The 15,344-nt window shown below is 47.9% G+C and overlaps 1 protein-coding gene across 1 annotated transcript; it reads left to right on the top strand.

Moving 5' to 3' along the window:
• Positions 1-13,619: 13,619 nt before the first annotated feature.
• Positions 13,620-14,485, top strand: LOC139835702 (uncharacterized). The gene is made up of 2 exons (XM_071825565.1): positions 13,620-13,649; positions 13,745-14,485. Exons 1-2 carry the CDS (start codon positions 13,620-13,622, stop codon positions 14,483-14,485), a joined length of 771 nt encoding a protein of 256 aa, XP_071681666.1.
• The last annotated feature ends 859 nt before the right edge of the window (positions 14,486-15,344 follow it).

Raw genomic sequence — 15,344 nt, 5'->3', positions numbered from 1 at the left:
TGTTTCAGCGCTCGTGGCCACTTGAAACGGCGCATGCTAAATGAGATTGGGCCTATCTATAAGTTAAATCTGAAACTGTAGAATTTGATTCAGTTTGAAGTAAAAAAAATTAGAAATGACGATGAAGCAAACATCTAAATCGTAGTGAAAGTTTTCTCAATGTGCCTAACATAAATCGTGAGAGGAGTGAGTACCCTGCTCTTTGAGATTCTGGCTTTTTTTCAGATTCTTAAAACTTCAAATGGAAATATGAAAGCAGGAATATTTTAATTTTTGCTATAAATTCAGGATTTTGTATATTTTTATTAGTTAGAAAAAATTAAAATTAATAAATGCATTCCATATAAAGATTATTATCACTTAACCATTGATGTTTATCTAAATAATTGTTTAATATTCAAAATAATAAAGAGTTGTGATATCACGGTCTAAGGATTAATATGATTGATATGATAGTATTATCAACAATGTTTCGTTTCTTTCATGGAAGCTCAACCGAAAAGAACGGAGTAGTGTGAAGATGGGTGACTAAATTGAAAAGTTTGACCGTAAGTGTAATTTGACCTAAGATTGAGTGTAGTTAGAGTTAAAATGATCCATGTGAGAGATTAAAAAAATAATTTAAAAAAAAACATATTTGAAGTTAACGGACGGCGTGGCCTGTGCCGAGGGCCCATCCTGGACGTCGGCGTATACGGGCTACGTCGAGGGCCGTGTCTACGCTGACGGTCCACATGGCTATGCGGAGGGTCTTGCGTCATTCCTGTAGTGACGCCTATAGATCATCCTTTGTAATGTTCTGCTTCCACTATCAGTGTGATAAGCTTTAGTCAGAGTAGCACCGCTTAGATTGCTAACCAAAGCTTGATGCAGTCTCCCTGAATTGACCGTTTTGGTACTACCTCTGAAGCCCATCGATTACTTCTCTACCTCTGTCCGACAGTCTGGCTGTTCCAAGTTTCAGTAGCGCGTGTTTCAATCGTCTGCCGCATCGACCTGATCAAGCGCATCTACCCGACAGTGGAGAGTTCAGCAAGGACGGATTGGCGGCTAGGGTTTTCACTCTGGAGTGTTTTTTTATACCATGCGGTAAGAAAAATGAACGGTCAGGAATGATTCTGAGGAGAGATCTGATGGCTGAGAAGCTCAAAGCGCTGTGAAACCCCCATGGGGTGGCATCTATTATACCTTTAGATTTACCCGGCAGTGGATAGCTTGGCAATGGCCGCAGGCGCTGGAGGAGAAGACAAAGTAGATACGTTTTCTCTGTTTAGGAAAAAAAGAGGTCCGGGCTGAAGTTTGCAAATTATAATATGTAAAAAAACAGAAGTTTTAGAGATACTTCGGTTTCTAAAACCACCATATTTATTGGACCCAAACGCTTTGAAGTGTTATATACTTTGTTATTTCTGAAACTGAAGTATTTCCAAAATACTTCAAATATACTGAGCTCCCAAACCGAGCTATAGTTAATAAAAATTAAATAGTAGCAGTGCACATCCATTTTTGCCGAAATAAACTCCTCAATTTTATTTCCATAGAAAACGCACGGATATTTGTGCTAGTATTTTATAAAACATATGAGTAACTATAAATTTGTTAACAGCTTTCAAATTTAAGAAAAAATAAAAAAAAATAAAACACTTGTTTGGCCGTCAAATTTGAAGCCTCGAAAGTTGTGGTCCACTGTAGGATCATATCTCGACCAGCCTTTGGTCTTGTGACCCACAAGCGTAGAGACAATGACAAAGTTTGTGTTCAACGATCAGTAGGTTTAGCTCACTCAACTAAACCTCACAAAAATAGTAACTGTGAGCGAAGAATAAGATATTGTTTAAAAAACCATATTTGATTGGTTAAATGGTAAAACTAAGTCGATTGAAAAATTATATCCCACCACATATATTCAATGATTTTGATTAGCCGATAGTCTCAAAGGCATCTGTTTGCTTCTTTGCATCATGCTTGTATATATGTCACGGCAAAAAGTGCGATAATTTCTCTTTCTTTAGTAGGGAAAAGCTGAAATGTAAAACAACCACTCAACAGCTATGCTAACTACTGTGTGTGTACTTAAGATTGAGGCAAGGCTTGCTGTAACAAACCGAATTTTCATCGGTCATATTACAAAATAAATTGAAGGAACGAACATAGCTTCTATACTTCTATTCGAGATGGCGCAACACATGGCCTTCTCCCTCTCTTTTTGCAAGCATAGTACTGTACTCAAGGTTCATGTTCATCATCCCGGTCTCTTCCCTTGGTGCGAAGGCGAAGGTATGACTTGTGCGAAGCTTCTGAATCTGCTCCATAGTATCCTCAAGATTCCTGACCATCATACAGAATGATCGATAGTGTTGCCGGCGTGATCTAGAGGCGTTGGTCTTTTTACAACATTGTCTTCGAGCCGCGCTCGTGTGCTTCGTTCTTTGGCAATGGGCATTACATACCATCATCTGCCTCCTCGACGACCTTTTCTGTTACCGTGCCCCGTCGGCGTGTCCTGTTGGATGTTCTCAGGGGAGACGGCAGCAATGTCCTCCATTATCTCATCGTCAGACAGCCGGAGTGAGAAGCGAACGGGCGGCGGCGCCGGCGCCGCCACCGGCCGCCGCCTCGCAGCCCGCCGCTGCCGATCCGCGCCGAACTGCCTCGCCACCTCCAACCTTATGGCATCCTCATCCATCTCCATCGCTATCCTTTGTCCGAGACGGTACGGGTCGATGCCGCCGCCCACTGTAGTGTCATCCTCAGAAACGCCGTCGTCGTCGGAAGGATTCGGTGAACTCGGGCATGAATCTTGGTCGCGGGCTTCGGCCACGTCCACGCTTGCTGGTACGGAAACATGGAGATACGCTTCTGATGGACTGCGCTGGTTGCCTTCCGTTCTCGTGTCATCGGCGGCAACGTGCGGTTGTTCCAAGGCCTCGGCCGCCTTGATGCGTGGTGAAGATTCCGAAGAGGAACTTGGACCGGCTTCTTGATCTCCGGCGCAGACTTCGCTGCTTGCCGACGCTGATCCCTGGTGATGCTCTCCGCCAGCCAGCTCAGTCTGGTCGCCGTCGCCCAAGACGAGATCCGGCGTTGCCGATATGGACGGCAACCGACTATCATCATCATTCGAAATCCCCGCGGGCACCTGGTGATGCTCGCCGCTGACCGGATCAGTAGTATGCTCGCCATCGCCGAAGACGACATCCGCCGGTGCCGAGATGGCCGGCGCCCGAATGCCGTCGTCCGAAACCCTTGCAAGCGCGGGAGCGGCCACGTCAACACCACCCGTCTTCTCGGGCGACGCCGTGCAGCGGCGGTCTCGTCCGTTTTCTGCATCGCGGTCCTTCCCGCACACGAAGGTCACGCGGCGAAACCTCGCCTTCTTCTTCTCCTGGCCGCCGCCACCGCCATCGGCTTTGACGACGATCTCCGACTGCGCCGCGACAAGAACCACGGAAGCAGCCTGCCCGACGCTCTCCGGCGCCACCGCGGGAACCTCAACCTCCTGGCAGATTTCACCGGCCTTCCTCTTCCGCTCAACGCCGTGGGACGCCGCAGAAACATCCATGTGGTGATCCGCTTCTTCGAGTTCTCCGAGACGCCCGGAGTCGGCAGGGCGCCTTAGCTTCTTCTCCATGCCGCCGCCGATCTCCGACTGCGCCGCCGCCGCGATAACAACCACGGAAGCAACCTGCCCCACGCTCTCCAGCGCCACCGCAGCAACCTCAACCTCCTGGCAGATTTCACCGGCCTTCCTCTTCCTCTCGACGCCGTGGGACGCCGCCGCAGGGTTATCCATGCGATGATCCGACTCTAACCTTCTGACGGCTTCGTTGAATTCTTCGAGACGCCCGAAATCGGCCGGGTCCTGGAGGTGCTTCCAAGAGAACTTGTAGCTCAGTAGCGGCGGATGCCGGTACTGCGCGTTCACGTGATCAAGTCGGCGGTGGACGGTCACCGACGATCTGCGGAGGAGATCGGTTCCTACAAAATGACCTAGGCGCTGCGACTCTCCCATCATCCAGCGTGAAGGAGAGCAAGCGGCAGACCGGGGGGAAATATTTATGAGCTGTCCTATTGACGCACGGCACAGTTCAGTCCGAGTTGGACTCCAATCTGATTACAAATTAAGCTTTTGTTGTTGGATCGAGGGCGATTCCGACCGGGGAAGCTACTCGTTCTTTGACGACATCCCGGTGGGGTCCCGGTCGCATCCTTCCCGCGTACCCCCACACATCACAAGGTAAATTAATCTCTAGTATTCTATATGTACTGTTCTTCTTTGGATGCCAATTGCGTCCGTATCGTTGTTTCTGACAATGTTTCTATATCTATCTATACCTACTAATAAAGGAAGTAAGGTTTCTCCCCAAAATTTCGTCCGTTTTATTATTACTCCCATTTATCAGTCAAAATTACTTATGTTGCCACCGCTGAACGTGAAACGTTTTCCCAAATTCTCGTCGCTGGTCGGCCGAACGTTGGCGCGAGCTGGGCAATCACTTCGTTGGCGTGGGCTTCGTCCTGAGCGATCGCTCTGGGCCAGGAACCGATCAAACGGCCCAATCACCAGCACCGTCGCTAGCATAAATTCTTAAAAGTATTTGCAGGCAACCATCGATCGGGGATTGAATAGTCCCACATCGCTCCCTCACAATGATTCCGACCTGTTTATAGACGTTCGAATTTGCTTGAAATATCAGCAAGGTGAATCAAAAAAAGTACTCCTAGCATCATTGTTGGATTGGTCTGAAATCTGTTGCCTGCATCACAACTGAAGGACGGCATTGCCCGGCAAGCTTCCAGATCGTGAAAGGAGAAGAAGGTGCGGAACTGACGCGAGAGAAGAAGGATCCTGGAAGGAGAAGAGGGTGGGAAACTGCTCTGAGAGACTCACCAAGCGAAAGCCAGAGATCGGCTGGGATCCCAGAGCCCAGAGGGAGGAGGGCGACGTGCCGGGTGCGTTGACCACAGGGTGAATTGGGTGTCCGTGGCCTGAGGCCTCGGCCCTTGCCTTTGGCCGGTTCAGAGGAAGAAGGCCAGCACGGCGTTGCGAGCGGCCGGCCGGGATCAGAGCCGGAGCAGGAGCCGCCCGCGCCCGGCAGCGCACCGCTCCGGTGGCGCGGGATCGCGGAGCCAGGGCGGGCCGGGGAGCTTTGCTGGGTCAGCTCGTGATAAGAGCAAATGGGGAAAATTAAAGAGATCTGGACGGCCGCGCTGGCTTTTTTGGTTATTAGGGAAATTGAAGAGCTAATTCATTGCAATAGATAGCTAGGCAACCTTTAATTTGCTAGGGAAAAGCCAACGCGGAAAATTTGCAATCTATCATCGACTTATTTATGCATCAGGCTAAACTTTGCAAGCTGCTGTTTTAGATGTTGTTGGATCGGAGGGAGTAACAAATAGTTGTGCAAATTTTACTCTGTAAATGTATACAAAAAAAAATCAATATGACGTGATAATTATAAAATTGATGAAATTGTTATGAGACTTCTAAAGTTAGTTATGGTACCATTATTTATTCAAATAAATTTCTAATGATGTACCGGATGGTGCAGTCCGATGGGTCTTGACCTAGGCGACGCCTGAGTGTCAGATGGTGCCACCGAGCAGAGAAATATAAATGCTCACGGTGGTGGAAGGATGATGGGAGTTGATCAACGTTGTTTTCTTCTTGTGGGTGTAGTCAATCCGTAGCAACGCACGGGTATTTGTGCTAGTACCTACTAATAAAGGAAGGAAGGTTTCTCCCCAATTTTTTCGTCCGTTTTCGAGTTACCCCTGTTTTTCGTTATAATTACGAGCGCTGCCACCGCTGAGACCAACTACGATCAAAGAACGGTTCGTTCGTGTTGTTTAGTTCCTTTCGTAGACACGTCTGTATAGGCCCAGCCCAGCCAAACTGCAGCCCGGTAGAACTTTTTTTTTTGAGACATGCAGCCCAGTAGAACTGGTGTACCTGCACGGTACCTTCCTACAGTATACCATATAAAAAAGGCACCCAACCGTCGGTCCACCCTAATTCGCATCCTAGCCGCCGCGAAAGCCACCAGCATGTTCTCTTCACGCCGATTCCAGATCCCCCAGATTCGAGAAGAACGCAGGCACGAGAGTCGGGAGCAGCAGGAACAGGAGGATGATATCCGCCAGATCGGGTGACCTCCAGAACAGTCTCCAGAGCGCGGCGGCCGCTTGGTGCCGATTGCCGAACAACCTACTCTATCCGGTGCTCCTCAAGCAGCAGCCAGGAGGTACGAGCGGGCACGCATGAAAGACTTACCCATCGATCATCTGAGCAGAGCTATGCTCACGAAAGCAAGAATCTGTGTTCCCTTGCAACTGGCAACTGCCTCACCTGTACATGTGCACGTCGTACAGCCTGGTAGTTTTGCTGATTTGGTGAAGCCTCTTCTCAAATACTCCAATTTTATCAGCTGATGGATCAGGCTGGCACCATAGATATGTCCTTCCCGTCGTCCTCCGACGCTACCGCCACATCTCCACCTGAGGACGCTGACTTACCTTTTTGGACGCCGAATTTATTCGCCCATACGCCGACTGGCCATCCTCCACCTGAGGACGCTGACTTTATTTGTCGGAACGTCGACCGGCCGAACGCTGTTCATCTGTGCTCCACCCTAGCTGGTTAGCTGTATATTCTGTTGTATTTTTCTGATACTCTGTCAGCTGATGTCTTAAACCATGGTTGCAGTTATGGTTGTGAAATCACACCATTGCTAGGATACGCATAAGGTGTTGATTGAAAAAGCTAAAATTTAACTTACACACAGTAGAAAGTTAGGAATGATTCCTGCTTGATCAAGGATAAGTTTATTTGAATCATATCATTCGCGTGGACCAGTTCCAGAGAGGTAAGGTGCTCGGAACAACCTTTTAATATGCACTTTTATTTTCCATCGGTGGAATAATGTATGTCCAGTCTCCTTATGTCCAATAACTGAGAGATTGCACCATATGCAGGAATGAAGAAACTGCACCAGCCTGAGCAGATTGGACCTTCCAGGGAAGTTCGTGTGGATGTGTGCGTCAGCAAATAAGTCTTGTTGTTTTGTAAGTATTTGTCAAAGATAGGCCTGAAATGTGTTGTTCGGACATCATTAAATTGATGTCATGTGATTTTCACTGTTACACATTTTGACATTTATGTTTTTGTGATTTACGCTATTGCATGGTATAAAAGATATGTCAATAAACAACTCCATGTCATTCTGATTTATAGATATGTAAGGTCATTCATTTTATTTAATGTGATGCCGTAGCAACGCACGGGTTTTGTCCTAGTCTTGGATAAATGTGTTGTATTAATACTACTCCCTCCGTCCAGACGGTTGAAGTTTGTCTAAATCTAAATGTATCTAGTCACTAAATAGCGATTAGAAACATCCTCCTCGAAATAGGCTTTCGTCCCGCTATATTAATATAGCAACCACACGGTACAACTGCTGGGGCATCAGCACAATCACGTCCAAGAGAAAACAGGAAAGAAACAAAAGAGAAAGAGAAAGAAAGCTGAAAAGGTCGGATCGACGAAAACGAAGGTGTTCCGTAGCCGTTGCGCCCACCGGAGAATTACCACCACGATCCTAGCACTCTGAAACGCCACGTACCAAGTAGCACCTTCAAGAAGGCATGCGACGACGACGATGCTGCTACCCGGACTGGTCCTAGGGTTTCCCCCGGTACGCACAAGGGCAAGGAAGGAGGGCTTCACCCAACGCCCTTCAGGAAGGAAAGGTGGCACCCGCGAGCGTCACCGCGTTGGTGTCGGCCAACCCGACAGAGATTTCTCCCGACCCTCGCACCCTCGCCCCGGACGCTCCAATGTGCTCCACCAAACTCACCGCCCACCAACATGCGCCACCACGACTATAGAACCACCATCGCCGCCTTACCGCGGCCAACGAATCGAGGCCAGCGAACCAAAGGAGGACCTCGAAGCCGAGGAGCAATGAAGTAGTGGACACGCGGGAGGGAACCGCCGCCACCGCCAATGGCGGTACCCATCCGGACATGCCGACAAGGGGCATACCAGGCCCTCCTGGCCCGGCAGAGCCCAGACCCACCTAGTCCATCCTCGTGAAGCCCTCGTCGGGATGTTGCTGGACGCGCGCCTCCACCTCACCCACCTCAGCTCCGGCCACCTCTCCTGCCCGCTAGAAGCAGTCCGGTGGCGCCCGAGCCAGGCCCGCCTAGCCCCAGATGGGCCCCGGGGGCCCTGCTCTGGGCCGAGAGAGCCCCGCCGCGCGCCACCTCGCCGCCCCGCTGCCAAGCAGCCGCGCCATCGCTAGTCTGCCGCCTGCCGTCGCGTTGCCCGAAGACCCGCGCCGCCACGGAACCTTCCAAGCCGAGGAGCACCGTCGCCGGAGGAGAAGGCCCCGCGCCCTACCTCCAAACGCCCGGGTAGAGAAAGCTCCGCCGCCGCCGACACCGCACGGGGCTTTGCCCGGACGGCCTGCGCCGGCGGCGGCGGATGGGGAGGCCGGAGGAGGGGGTCGAAGAAGGCTAGGGTCTGAGCTCCCTCCTGCCGCCCGCGGGGAGCGACAGCGAGGGCCGGAGGAGATGGGGGAGTCGGGGATGACGGCGGGGAAGGCCTGGCGGTGGCGGCGGCGCGGGGCGGAACCCTAGCCGCGGGAGCCTTTCAGATGTTTGTCACCTTTCGGAGACGGCGGCAGGGGGAAGGCCTGGCGGCGGCGGCGGCGTGGGGCGGAACCCTAGTCGCGATTAGAAACATCTAATTTAAATAAATCTTAGACGTCTATTTACAGACAGAGACAATAGTAGGCTTCTAGATATTAGTGTAAGAAGCAACTGCAATCATCATTTTATCATAACAGTGGGCTACTTCTGTAAAGAAAAGAAGTGCGAGAATTTTCATGGTTAAACTGCAGCCTGTCAAACCGCGGTTCTATACTCCCTTCGGTTTTATAAGACCACTACCAAAAATTTGACTAATAATAATTTGATCAATAAAATATAAGTTGCTCCTTCCAACTCTAAATAGGTGGCGTATAAACTTAGTCAGCAAGTCAATGTTTTCTAACATTAACCAAATATATTTAAAAAAATGAACAAATATAATATTACGTAAGTATATTATGAAAATATATCATATGATGAGTCTATAGATATCGATTTGGTGTTATATACCTTCATATTTTTGTACATATTCTTGGTCAAACTTTGAGAATATTGACTTTTTATTTGAGTCTAATACGCCACCTCCTTTGGGACGGAGGAAGGCATGGTGAGTATAGAGGTGGCCAAGGAGACAAGGTGATCCACGTTGCTAGGGTCCAAACTCAAGTGTAGGGCAGATGCCGCAACCATCGTCCAGAGGGATTTTCTATTCCTTCATTTTATAAATTATTACGATAAAAACCATGTTTTGTAGGAACAAAAATAAACACAAATTGCTCAAGGTTTATTGGCACCAAAATTCCCCATCTATTTCAGCAAAAAAAAAAACAATTACAGTAGAAAAGGCATGTGTTTGTAGCATTTTCAAAAGAACGTAATATCATCGAATAATAGGAGAAAACGCCAAACTAGTAGCAAACACCCAGACAACCTTGCGACATCTCGTGTGTGCTTTCGAATCAAAAATCTGTATAAGTATGTTACATTTTAAAATCAGTTTTGCATTATGAAAAGTGAGAAAATCACAACTTGACATCGCAAGATCTTGCATTTGCTTTCACAACAAAACCTACACGTAAAGGAAAAAAAAAAAGCGAATATACATGCCAGGCTGGCCCATGTTGGAAATAACATGAAACAAGCTAGTTGGGCTTCAAAAGGTAATTTGGCCATGTGATCAAGCTAGGACACACTTGCAAGTTGCAACGACCCATTGCCACGCGTGATTAGTCGTCTAGTACAAAGTGTTTTCCATTTCTGGATCTAGACCGTATTTCATGCAACTGTGATAATCTTCATTGCTAATAGTATGTCTCTAAGGGCATCACCAACGGACGAGCCTGGGCCGAAAATACGGACTGGAACACGCTCCAGCAGGGCGACGCAGTGACCGGGTGCATATTTGCGCCTCGGATGCGTCGTGGCGAACGCTGCGCAGATGCTCCAAGTGACCGCTCGCTTTTCCATCGGGCCCGCCTAGCAACGAGCCTGTATCGTGGGCATCGCTTTCGCGGCCATCTCTTCCGTGGTTAGTGCTTTCGCATCATGCCGCCGGGCCTCACGGAGGAACAGACCCTACGACTGGCGCTCCAGGACTCGGTCACGCAACCGGTGCAACCGCCGCCTCCACCTCCATCGTACAACCCGTGGGGGTCTCCACCTCCACCACCGGCGTGGGCTGCTCAACCTACTCCGTCGGAGTGGGCTGCTCCACCTCACCCACCACCACTGGCCTGGGTTGCTCCAGCTCCACCACCGCCTGCGGCACCGGCGTATGTTTCGCCGCTTCCCAACTGGTCGTGGGTGGTATCGGAGCTCGTCGTGATCGACAGAGACAACGAGAACCAGTAGGAGCAGGCGTTTTACGGTTTTTATTTTCCTTCCTTTTACTACGTAAATTATGTTTTCATGTTTAAAAAATGCAAAATCGAAAATAAATGCATCTTGCCGCTGGAGCCACCCCTGACGCAAACGGACGCGCGATCGATTTCAACCATTTAAACCGACGCAAATGGACACACGCGGACATTTTCGGTGTCTGCTCGTTGGAGATGTCCTAACCGCAGGTCTTGAGGTGGAGATCCAAGGACTTCGGTACTCTGACTAACCAATACAACTAAGCTATTTTATTGTGAATCATGCATGATCATCACGTTAGAAGCAAATGTGCTACTTAAGAAATCTTCTGGTTGATGCTCTTGTGAAGCGGTGGATACGGTTCCTCTTCATGTTATGCAGGTAGTCTTTGTGTCTTGGTTTCATGGTTTCTTTTCGAGTGAATAGCATAAAACAAACACATTGGTGGCCAAATTTACGAAAGACCACCACTTTTGGTTTGCGGGACAAAAAACCACCACATTTGAGTTGGTTTTTTGCCGAACACCCAAATGACGAGTTTGCAGCAAATTGACACTAATCTGACCATCTGACCCCACCCACTCTGCTGACGTGTCCAAATTTTGACGGAAGGAGAAAACGGCCGTCGCCCGTCGGACGTGGGCCCCTCCGCGCGCCCATATAGGGTTAGGGTTGGGACGGTTGGGACGGTCAGTCGTTCCTCTGTCTCTCCTTTCGAACACGGATGGCGGCGTTCACTGCTGACTCGGAGGATGGCGGCGGTGGCGGCAGCGCCGCCGCAGGCGGCGGTGGCGGCGCAGTCGGAGGCGGAGTCGGCGGTGCTGGCGCAGCGTAAGCGGCGGTGGCGCGGCAGCGCCGCCACTGGCGGCGGTGGCAGCGCAGTCGGAGGCGGAGCCGGCGGTGCTGGCGCAGGCGTAGGCGGCTGTGGCGTCGCACGCGAGGACGTGGCGGCGGTGGGGCAGTCGTCGCCGGAGCAGAAAGCAGCCACCGCTTTTGCGAGAGCCGTGGTCGCTTCACCCTGCAAGACCAGCCACCGGTGGGCGTCAAGTTTCGGCGGCGGTGTCGAGTAAGCTCACTCCTCTCTCCCCTCCCCTGCCACCGGTGTTGTAGAGTAGTGTGTGCTGTAGATTCTTTGCACTAGGCATGATAGGCGTCGAGTAAGCTCAGTTCTCATCTCTGTCTTGATAATGTGAACAACTATTTGCAGTTTGGATGATGATATCTGGGAGATTAGATTTCATTTTAGTGGTGAAGATAATTTAGAGAGGACTATTAGCAGTTCAGACATCACTGTATTGAATTTGCTAGCTCTGGTAGAACAACGTGGCTATGGCATCAGAGACTACATGTACTATGTTAAAGAAAGAGGCAAAGGGAAGGAAGGAATGGAGGTAGTTGATAGCATGGCAAAGGTACATGAAATGCTTGAGCTTTATGACAGTGAGAAGGTACTCAATATAACAATGGTGAAGGACAAAGCAGAATGGCCAATTGGTTTGAACAGAGAAGATGTTGAAGCTACAAATGTAGTTGATGTCCCTGTTGTGTTGTCAGATAACAAGTCAGGGGTCAATTTCATGGCAAATGAAATGGAGGAGGTGTATCCAGTGGCAATAGACTACAGTGATGTTGTGTACATTGGCACACAACACAGCAGCACCATGAATAAAGGGAAGGGGAAAGAGGTTGCTGAATCAGATCAAGATGAAGACTTGGAAGATGGATATGACAGTGATAAGGAGGTAAATGATAATGAGGTTGGTGAATATGAGGCTGAGTACATGTACTATGATGGTGAGTACAGACCTGAACTAGCAGCAGCTGAGAGGGAGGCAGCTATTGAAGCAGATTTGGAGCTAATGAGGGAGCTTAGGAAGAAGAGGCATGAAAGAACAGAAGGCTGACCCATTTCTTCATTTTGAAGGTGACACTGATGTTGAAGAGATATTTGAACTAGAGGAAGATTCAGAGGTTGAGGAAATTACAGAGAAAATCATCCCACTAAAGAACAAGGCAGCAAAGTGTGGTCCTACTAGTAGCTCACATCATGAGGTGGTTAAATTTGAAGAAGTAAATTATTTCATGCCTACATCTGATGAAGAAAGTAGCCCTGATGAGGTTGCAGACAGTGATGATGAAGGGTTTGTGTCAAAATTTGTACCTGCCAGTGGAAGGAAGAGGAGACTGAAGAAAATGAAGAAAAGAGTTTGGTATGATGAAACCAGGGCAAACCCACATGAACAGATAGGTATGAATCTTTGTTTCACTGATGTATACCAGTCTAGGAGGGCTCTAAGGACATACCACATAGCTCAGCTTAGGAACTTTCAGTACTGGAGGAATGACAGTGATAGAATCATAGTTCTTTGTCCTAGAGCAGATAATGGTTGTCCCTTCTACATCAGTGCCTCAAAGATTGCACATGAGAAGACTTTTTGCATAAGGAAAATTCTAGGGGTTCACACTTGTATTGCCTCTGGACAGCACACAAAGGTAACTATTGATTGGCTAGCCAAACAGTCTGAGCAGGCTGTTAGAATTGATCCAAACACAACTGTTGACACACTCATTGACAATGCAAAGCAGAAGTGGGGTGTACCAGTTCCCAAGAGCAAAGCTTACAGAGCAAGAAAGAAGGCATTTGCTGTTGTTATGGGTGACCAGAAGGCACAATACACAAGGTTGAGGGACTATCTTCAGGCTGTCCTTGACACTAATCCTGGCAGCAGGTGTATTGTGACAACAAAGCATTTAGTGGAGCATCCTAGTACAAACCCAAGGTTTCATGGGTTATTTTACTGTCTGAATGCATCAAAGGAAGGCTTTCTTAATGGCTGCAGGCCCTTCATAGGTAATTATTCTTGTAAATGCATTACTTTTTTCCTAGCAGAAACTTTTCTTTGTTATCTTACCCACACAATGACACAGGGGTAGATGGATGCTTCATTAAATTGAGCACTGGCCAACAAATACTTGCTGCAACAGGTAGAGATGGGAACAATAACATTTTCCCTATTGCATTTGGTGTGGTGGACAAGGAAGACACTGCCAGTTGGTTATGGTTTCTGACTCAGCTTAGGTATTGTATTGGGGAGTCTGGAAAATTTGGAATGTACACAATTATTTCTGATAGGCAAAAGGTTAGTGCAGTAACATATATTTTGTCTATTACAGTTCATTTCTCTTTGCTTTAAAAGGAAAAGAACAGTAACAATTGTTTTGTTCATGTTTGCAGGGACTTCTCAAAGCTGTATCACAAGTGTTCCCACATTCTCCTCATAGGTTCTGTTTGAGGCATATTTATGCCAACTTCCAATCTGCTGGATTCAGAGGGCCAGAACTGAAGAAGCACATGGATGCAGCTAGTTATTGTTACACAAAACCAGAATTTGACAGAGCAATGGATGCTATGAAGGCAGATTGTGAGGAGGCTTATAATTGGCTCATGCAGATTCCTGTAGAGACATGGGCCAGGCATGCTTTTGATACAAACTGCAAAACAGATCTTGTTGTGAACAATATTTCAGAAGTGTTCAACAAAATGATCCTGGATGTGAGGAACAAGCCTATCAGAACAATGCTAGAAGGGCTAAGGAATAAAGTCATGGTAAAGAACAGTGGGACAAGAGAGAAGACAGAGAGAACCAGATGGGAGATCACTCCACACTATACTGAGAAGTTGGAAGAAGCAAAGAGGTGGTCAAGGGAATGCACTGCAAAGAATTGTGATGTTGACCTGTGGCAGGTTAGCAACAGCAAAAGAAATTGTGCAGTCAACCTAAAGAACCACACTTGCACCTGTAGGAAATGGGATATCACTGGAGTACCTTGTAGTCATGCAGTTGCTGCAATTATGAAAGTGAGACAGCATCCAGAGGACTATGTACATGAGTTCTTCAAGAAGCCACTGTACAAAGAAGCCTACAAACATGTTGTGTACCCTGTGCCTGGTCCAGATGATTGGAAAAAGACATAGACTGATGACATAGACACACCTGTTTTCAGAAAGAAGCCAGGAAGAAAACAAGTTAAAAGAAGAAAGGGATAATTTGAAGTTCCAGCACCAAGAGACACTTCTAGGATGGCTAGTATTACTTGCAGCAACTGCAAGGTTGTTGGCCATAGGTACACTAGTTGCCAGGCACCTCTGAAGCCACAGCTGCAAGTTAGGAACAATAAGCACCAGGTAAAAAAAATTGTATGTTTAAGCCATGTACACTACTTGCTTTTGAACAATATTCACTTAATTTGAATGTTTATAGAGTACAAGGCAAAGTGATGAGGCACCTCCACCAGCACCTCCAACAAAGCAAGAGCAAAGCACCAAATAGCTCCAAGAGGCAGAAAGAAAGACCACAGCCTCAAGAGGCGAGCAAAGACCAGCAGGGTCCAAGATTTTCTGCACAAGAACAAGCACTGCTTCTGCTCCTGATGTCCCAAGGAGGGTTAGTGGAAGGAAGAGACTTCTGACAGGTAGGATGAAGGGCTATCTGACTGCTGGAAAGTTTACATATCGCCAGGATCCACCTACCCCTGCTCCTGATGCATAACCTGATGTTTAAGCATGTTTAAGACTCTGTTGTCAGTGCATTGGTCCAAACTATGTTGTCATTTCAAATTTGAGACTATGTTGTACTGTATGGGTGAAACTATATATGTGTGCACCTGTTAAGACTATGTCTAAAATGATGGTCCAAACTATCTTGCTGATCATGTATGTTGTTTCAAAATGTTGCAATTGATGCTCTTAAGATTAAGTTTCAGACTATGTTGGTAGTTGTTGTTGTTATTTACATAACCATAGAGCCTCTCGAGGGTTTTACATAACCATAGAG

Source organism: Lolium perenne, chromosome 2 (genome assembly GCF_019359855.2).
Source record: "Lolium perenne isolate Kyuss_39 chromosome 2, Kyuss_2.0, whole genome shotgun sequence".
NCBI lineage: Eukaryota > Viridiplantae > Streptophyta > Magnoliopsida > Poales > Poaceae > Lolium > Lolium perenne.
This window is presented reverse-complemented; position numbering and strand designations above follow the sequence as displayed.

Excerpts from the sequence above, each read along its gene's own strand:
- LOC139835702 (XM_071825565.1), top strand. The coding sequence starts at position 13,620 with ATGTACACAATTATTTCTGATAGGCAAAAG. Across the intron at positions 13,650-13,744 it reads TTATTTCTGATAGGCAAAAG|GGACTTCTCAAAGCTGTATC; the intron begins GTTAGTGCAGTA and ends TCATGTTTGCAG.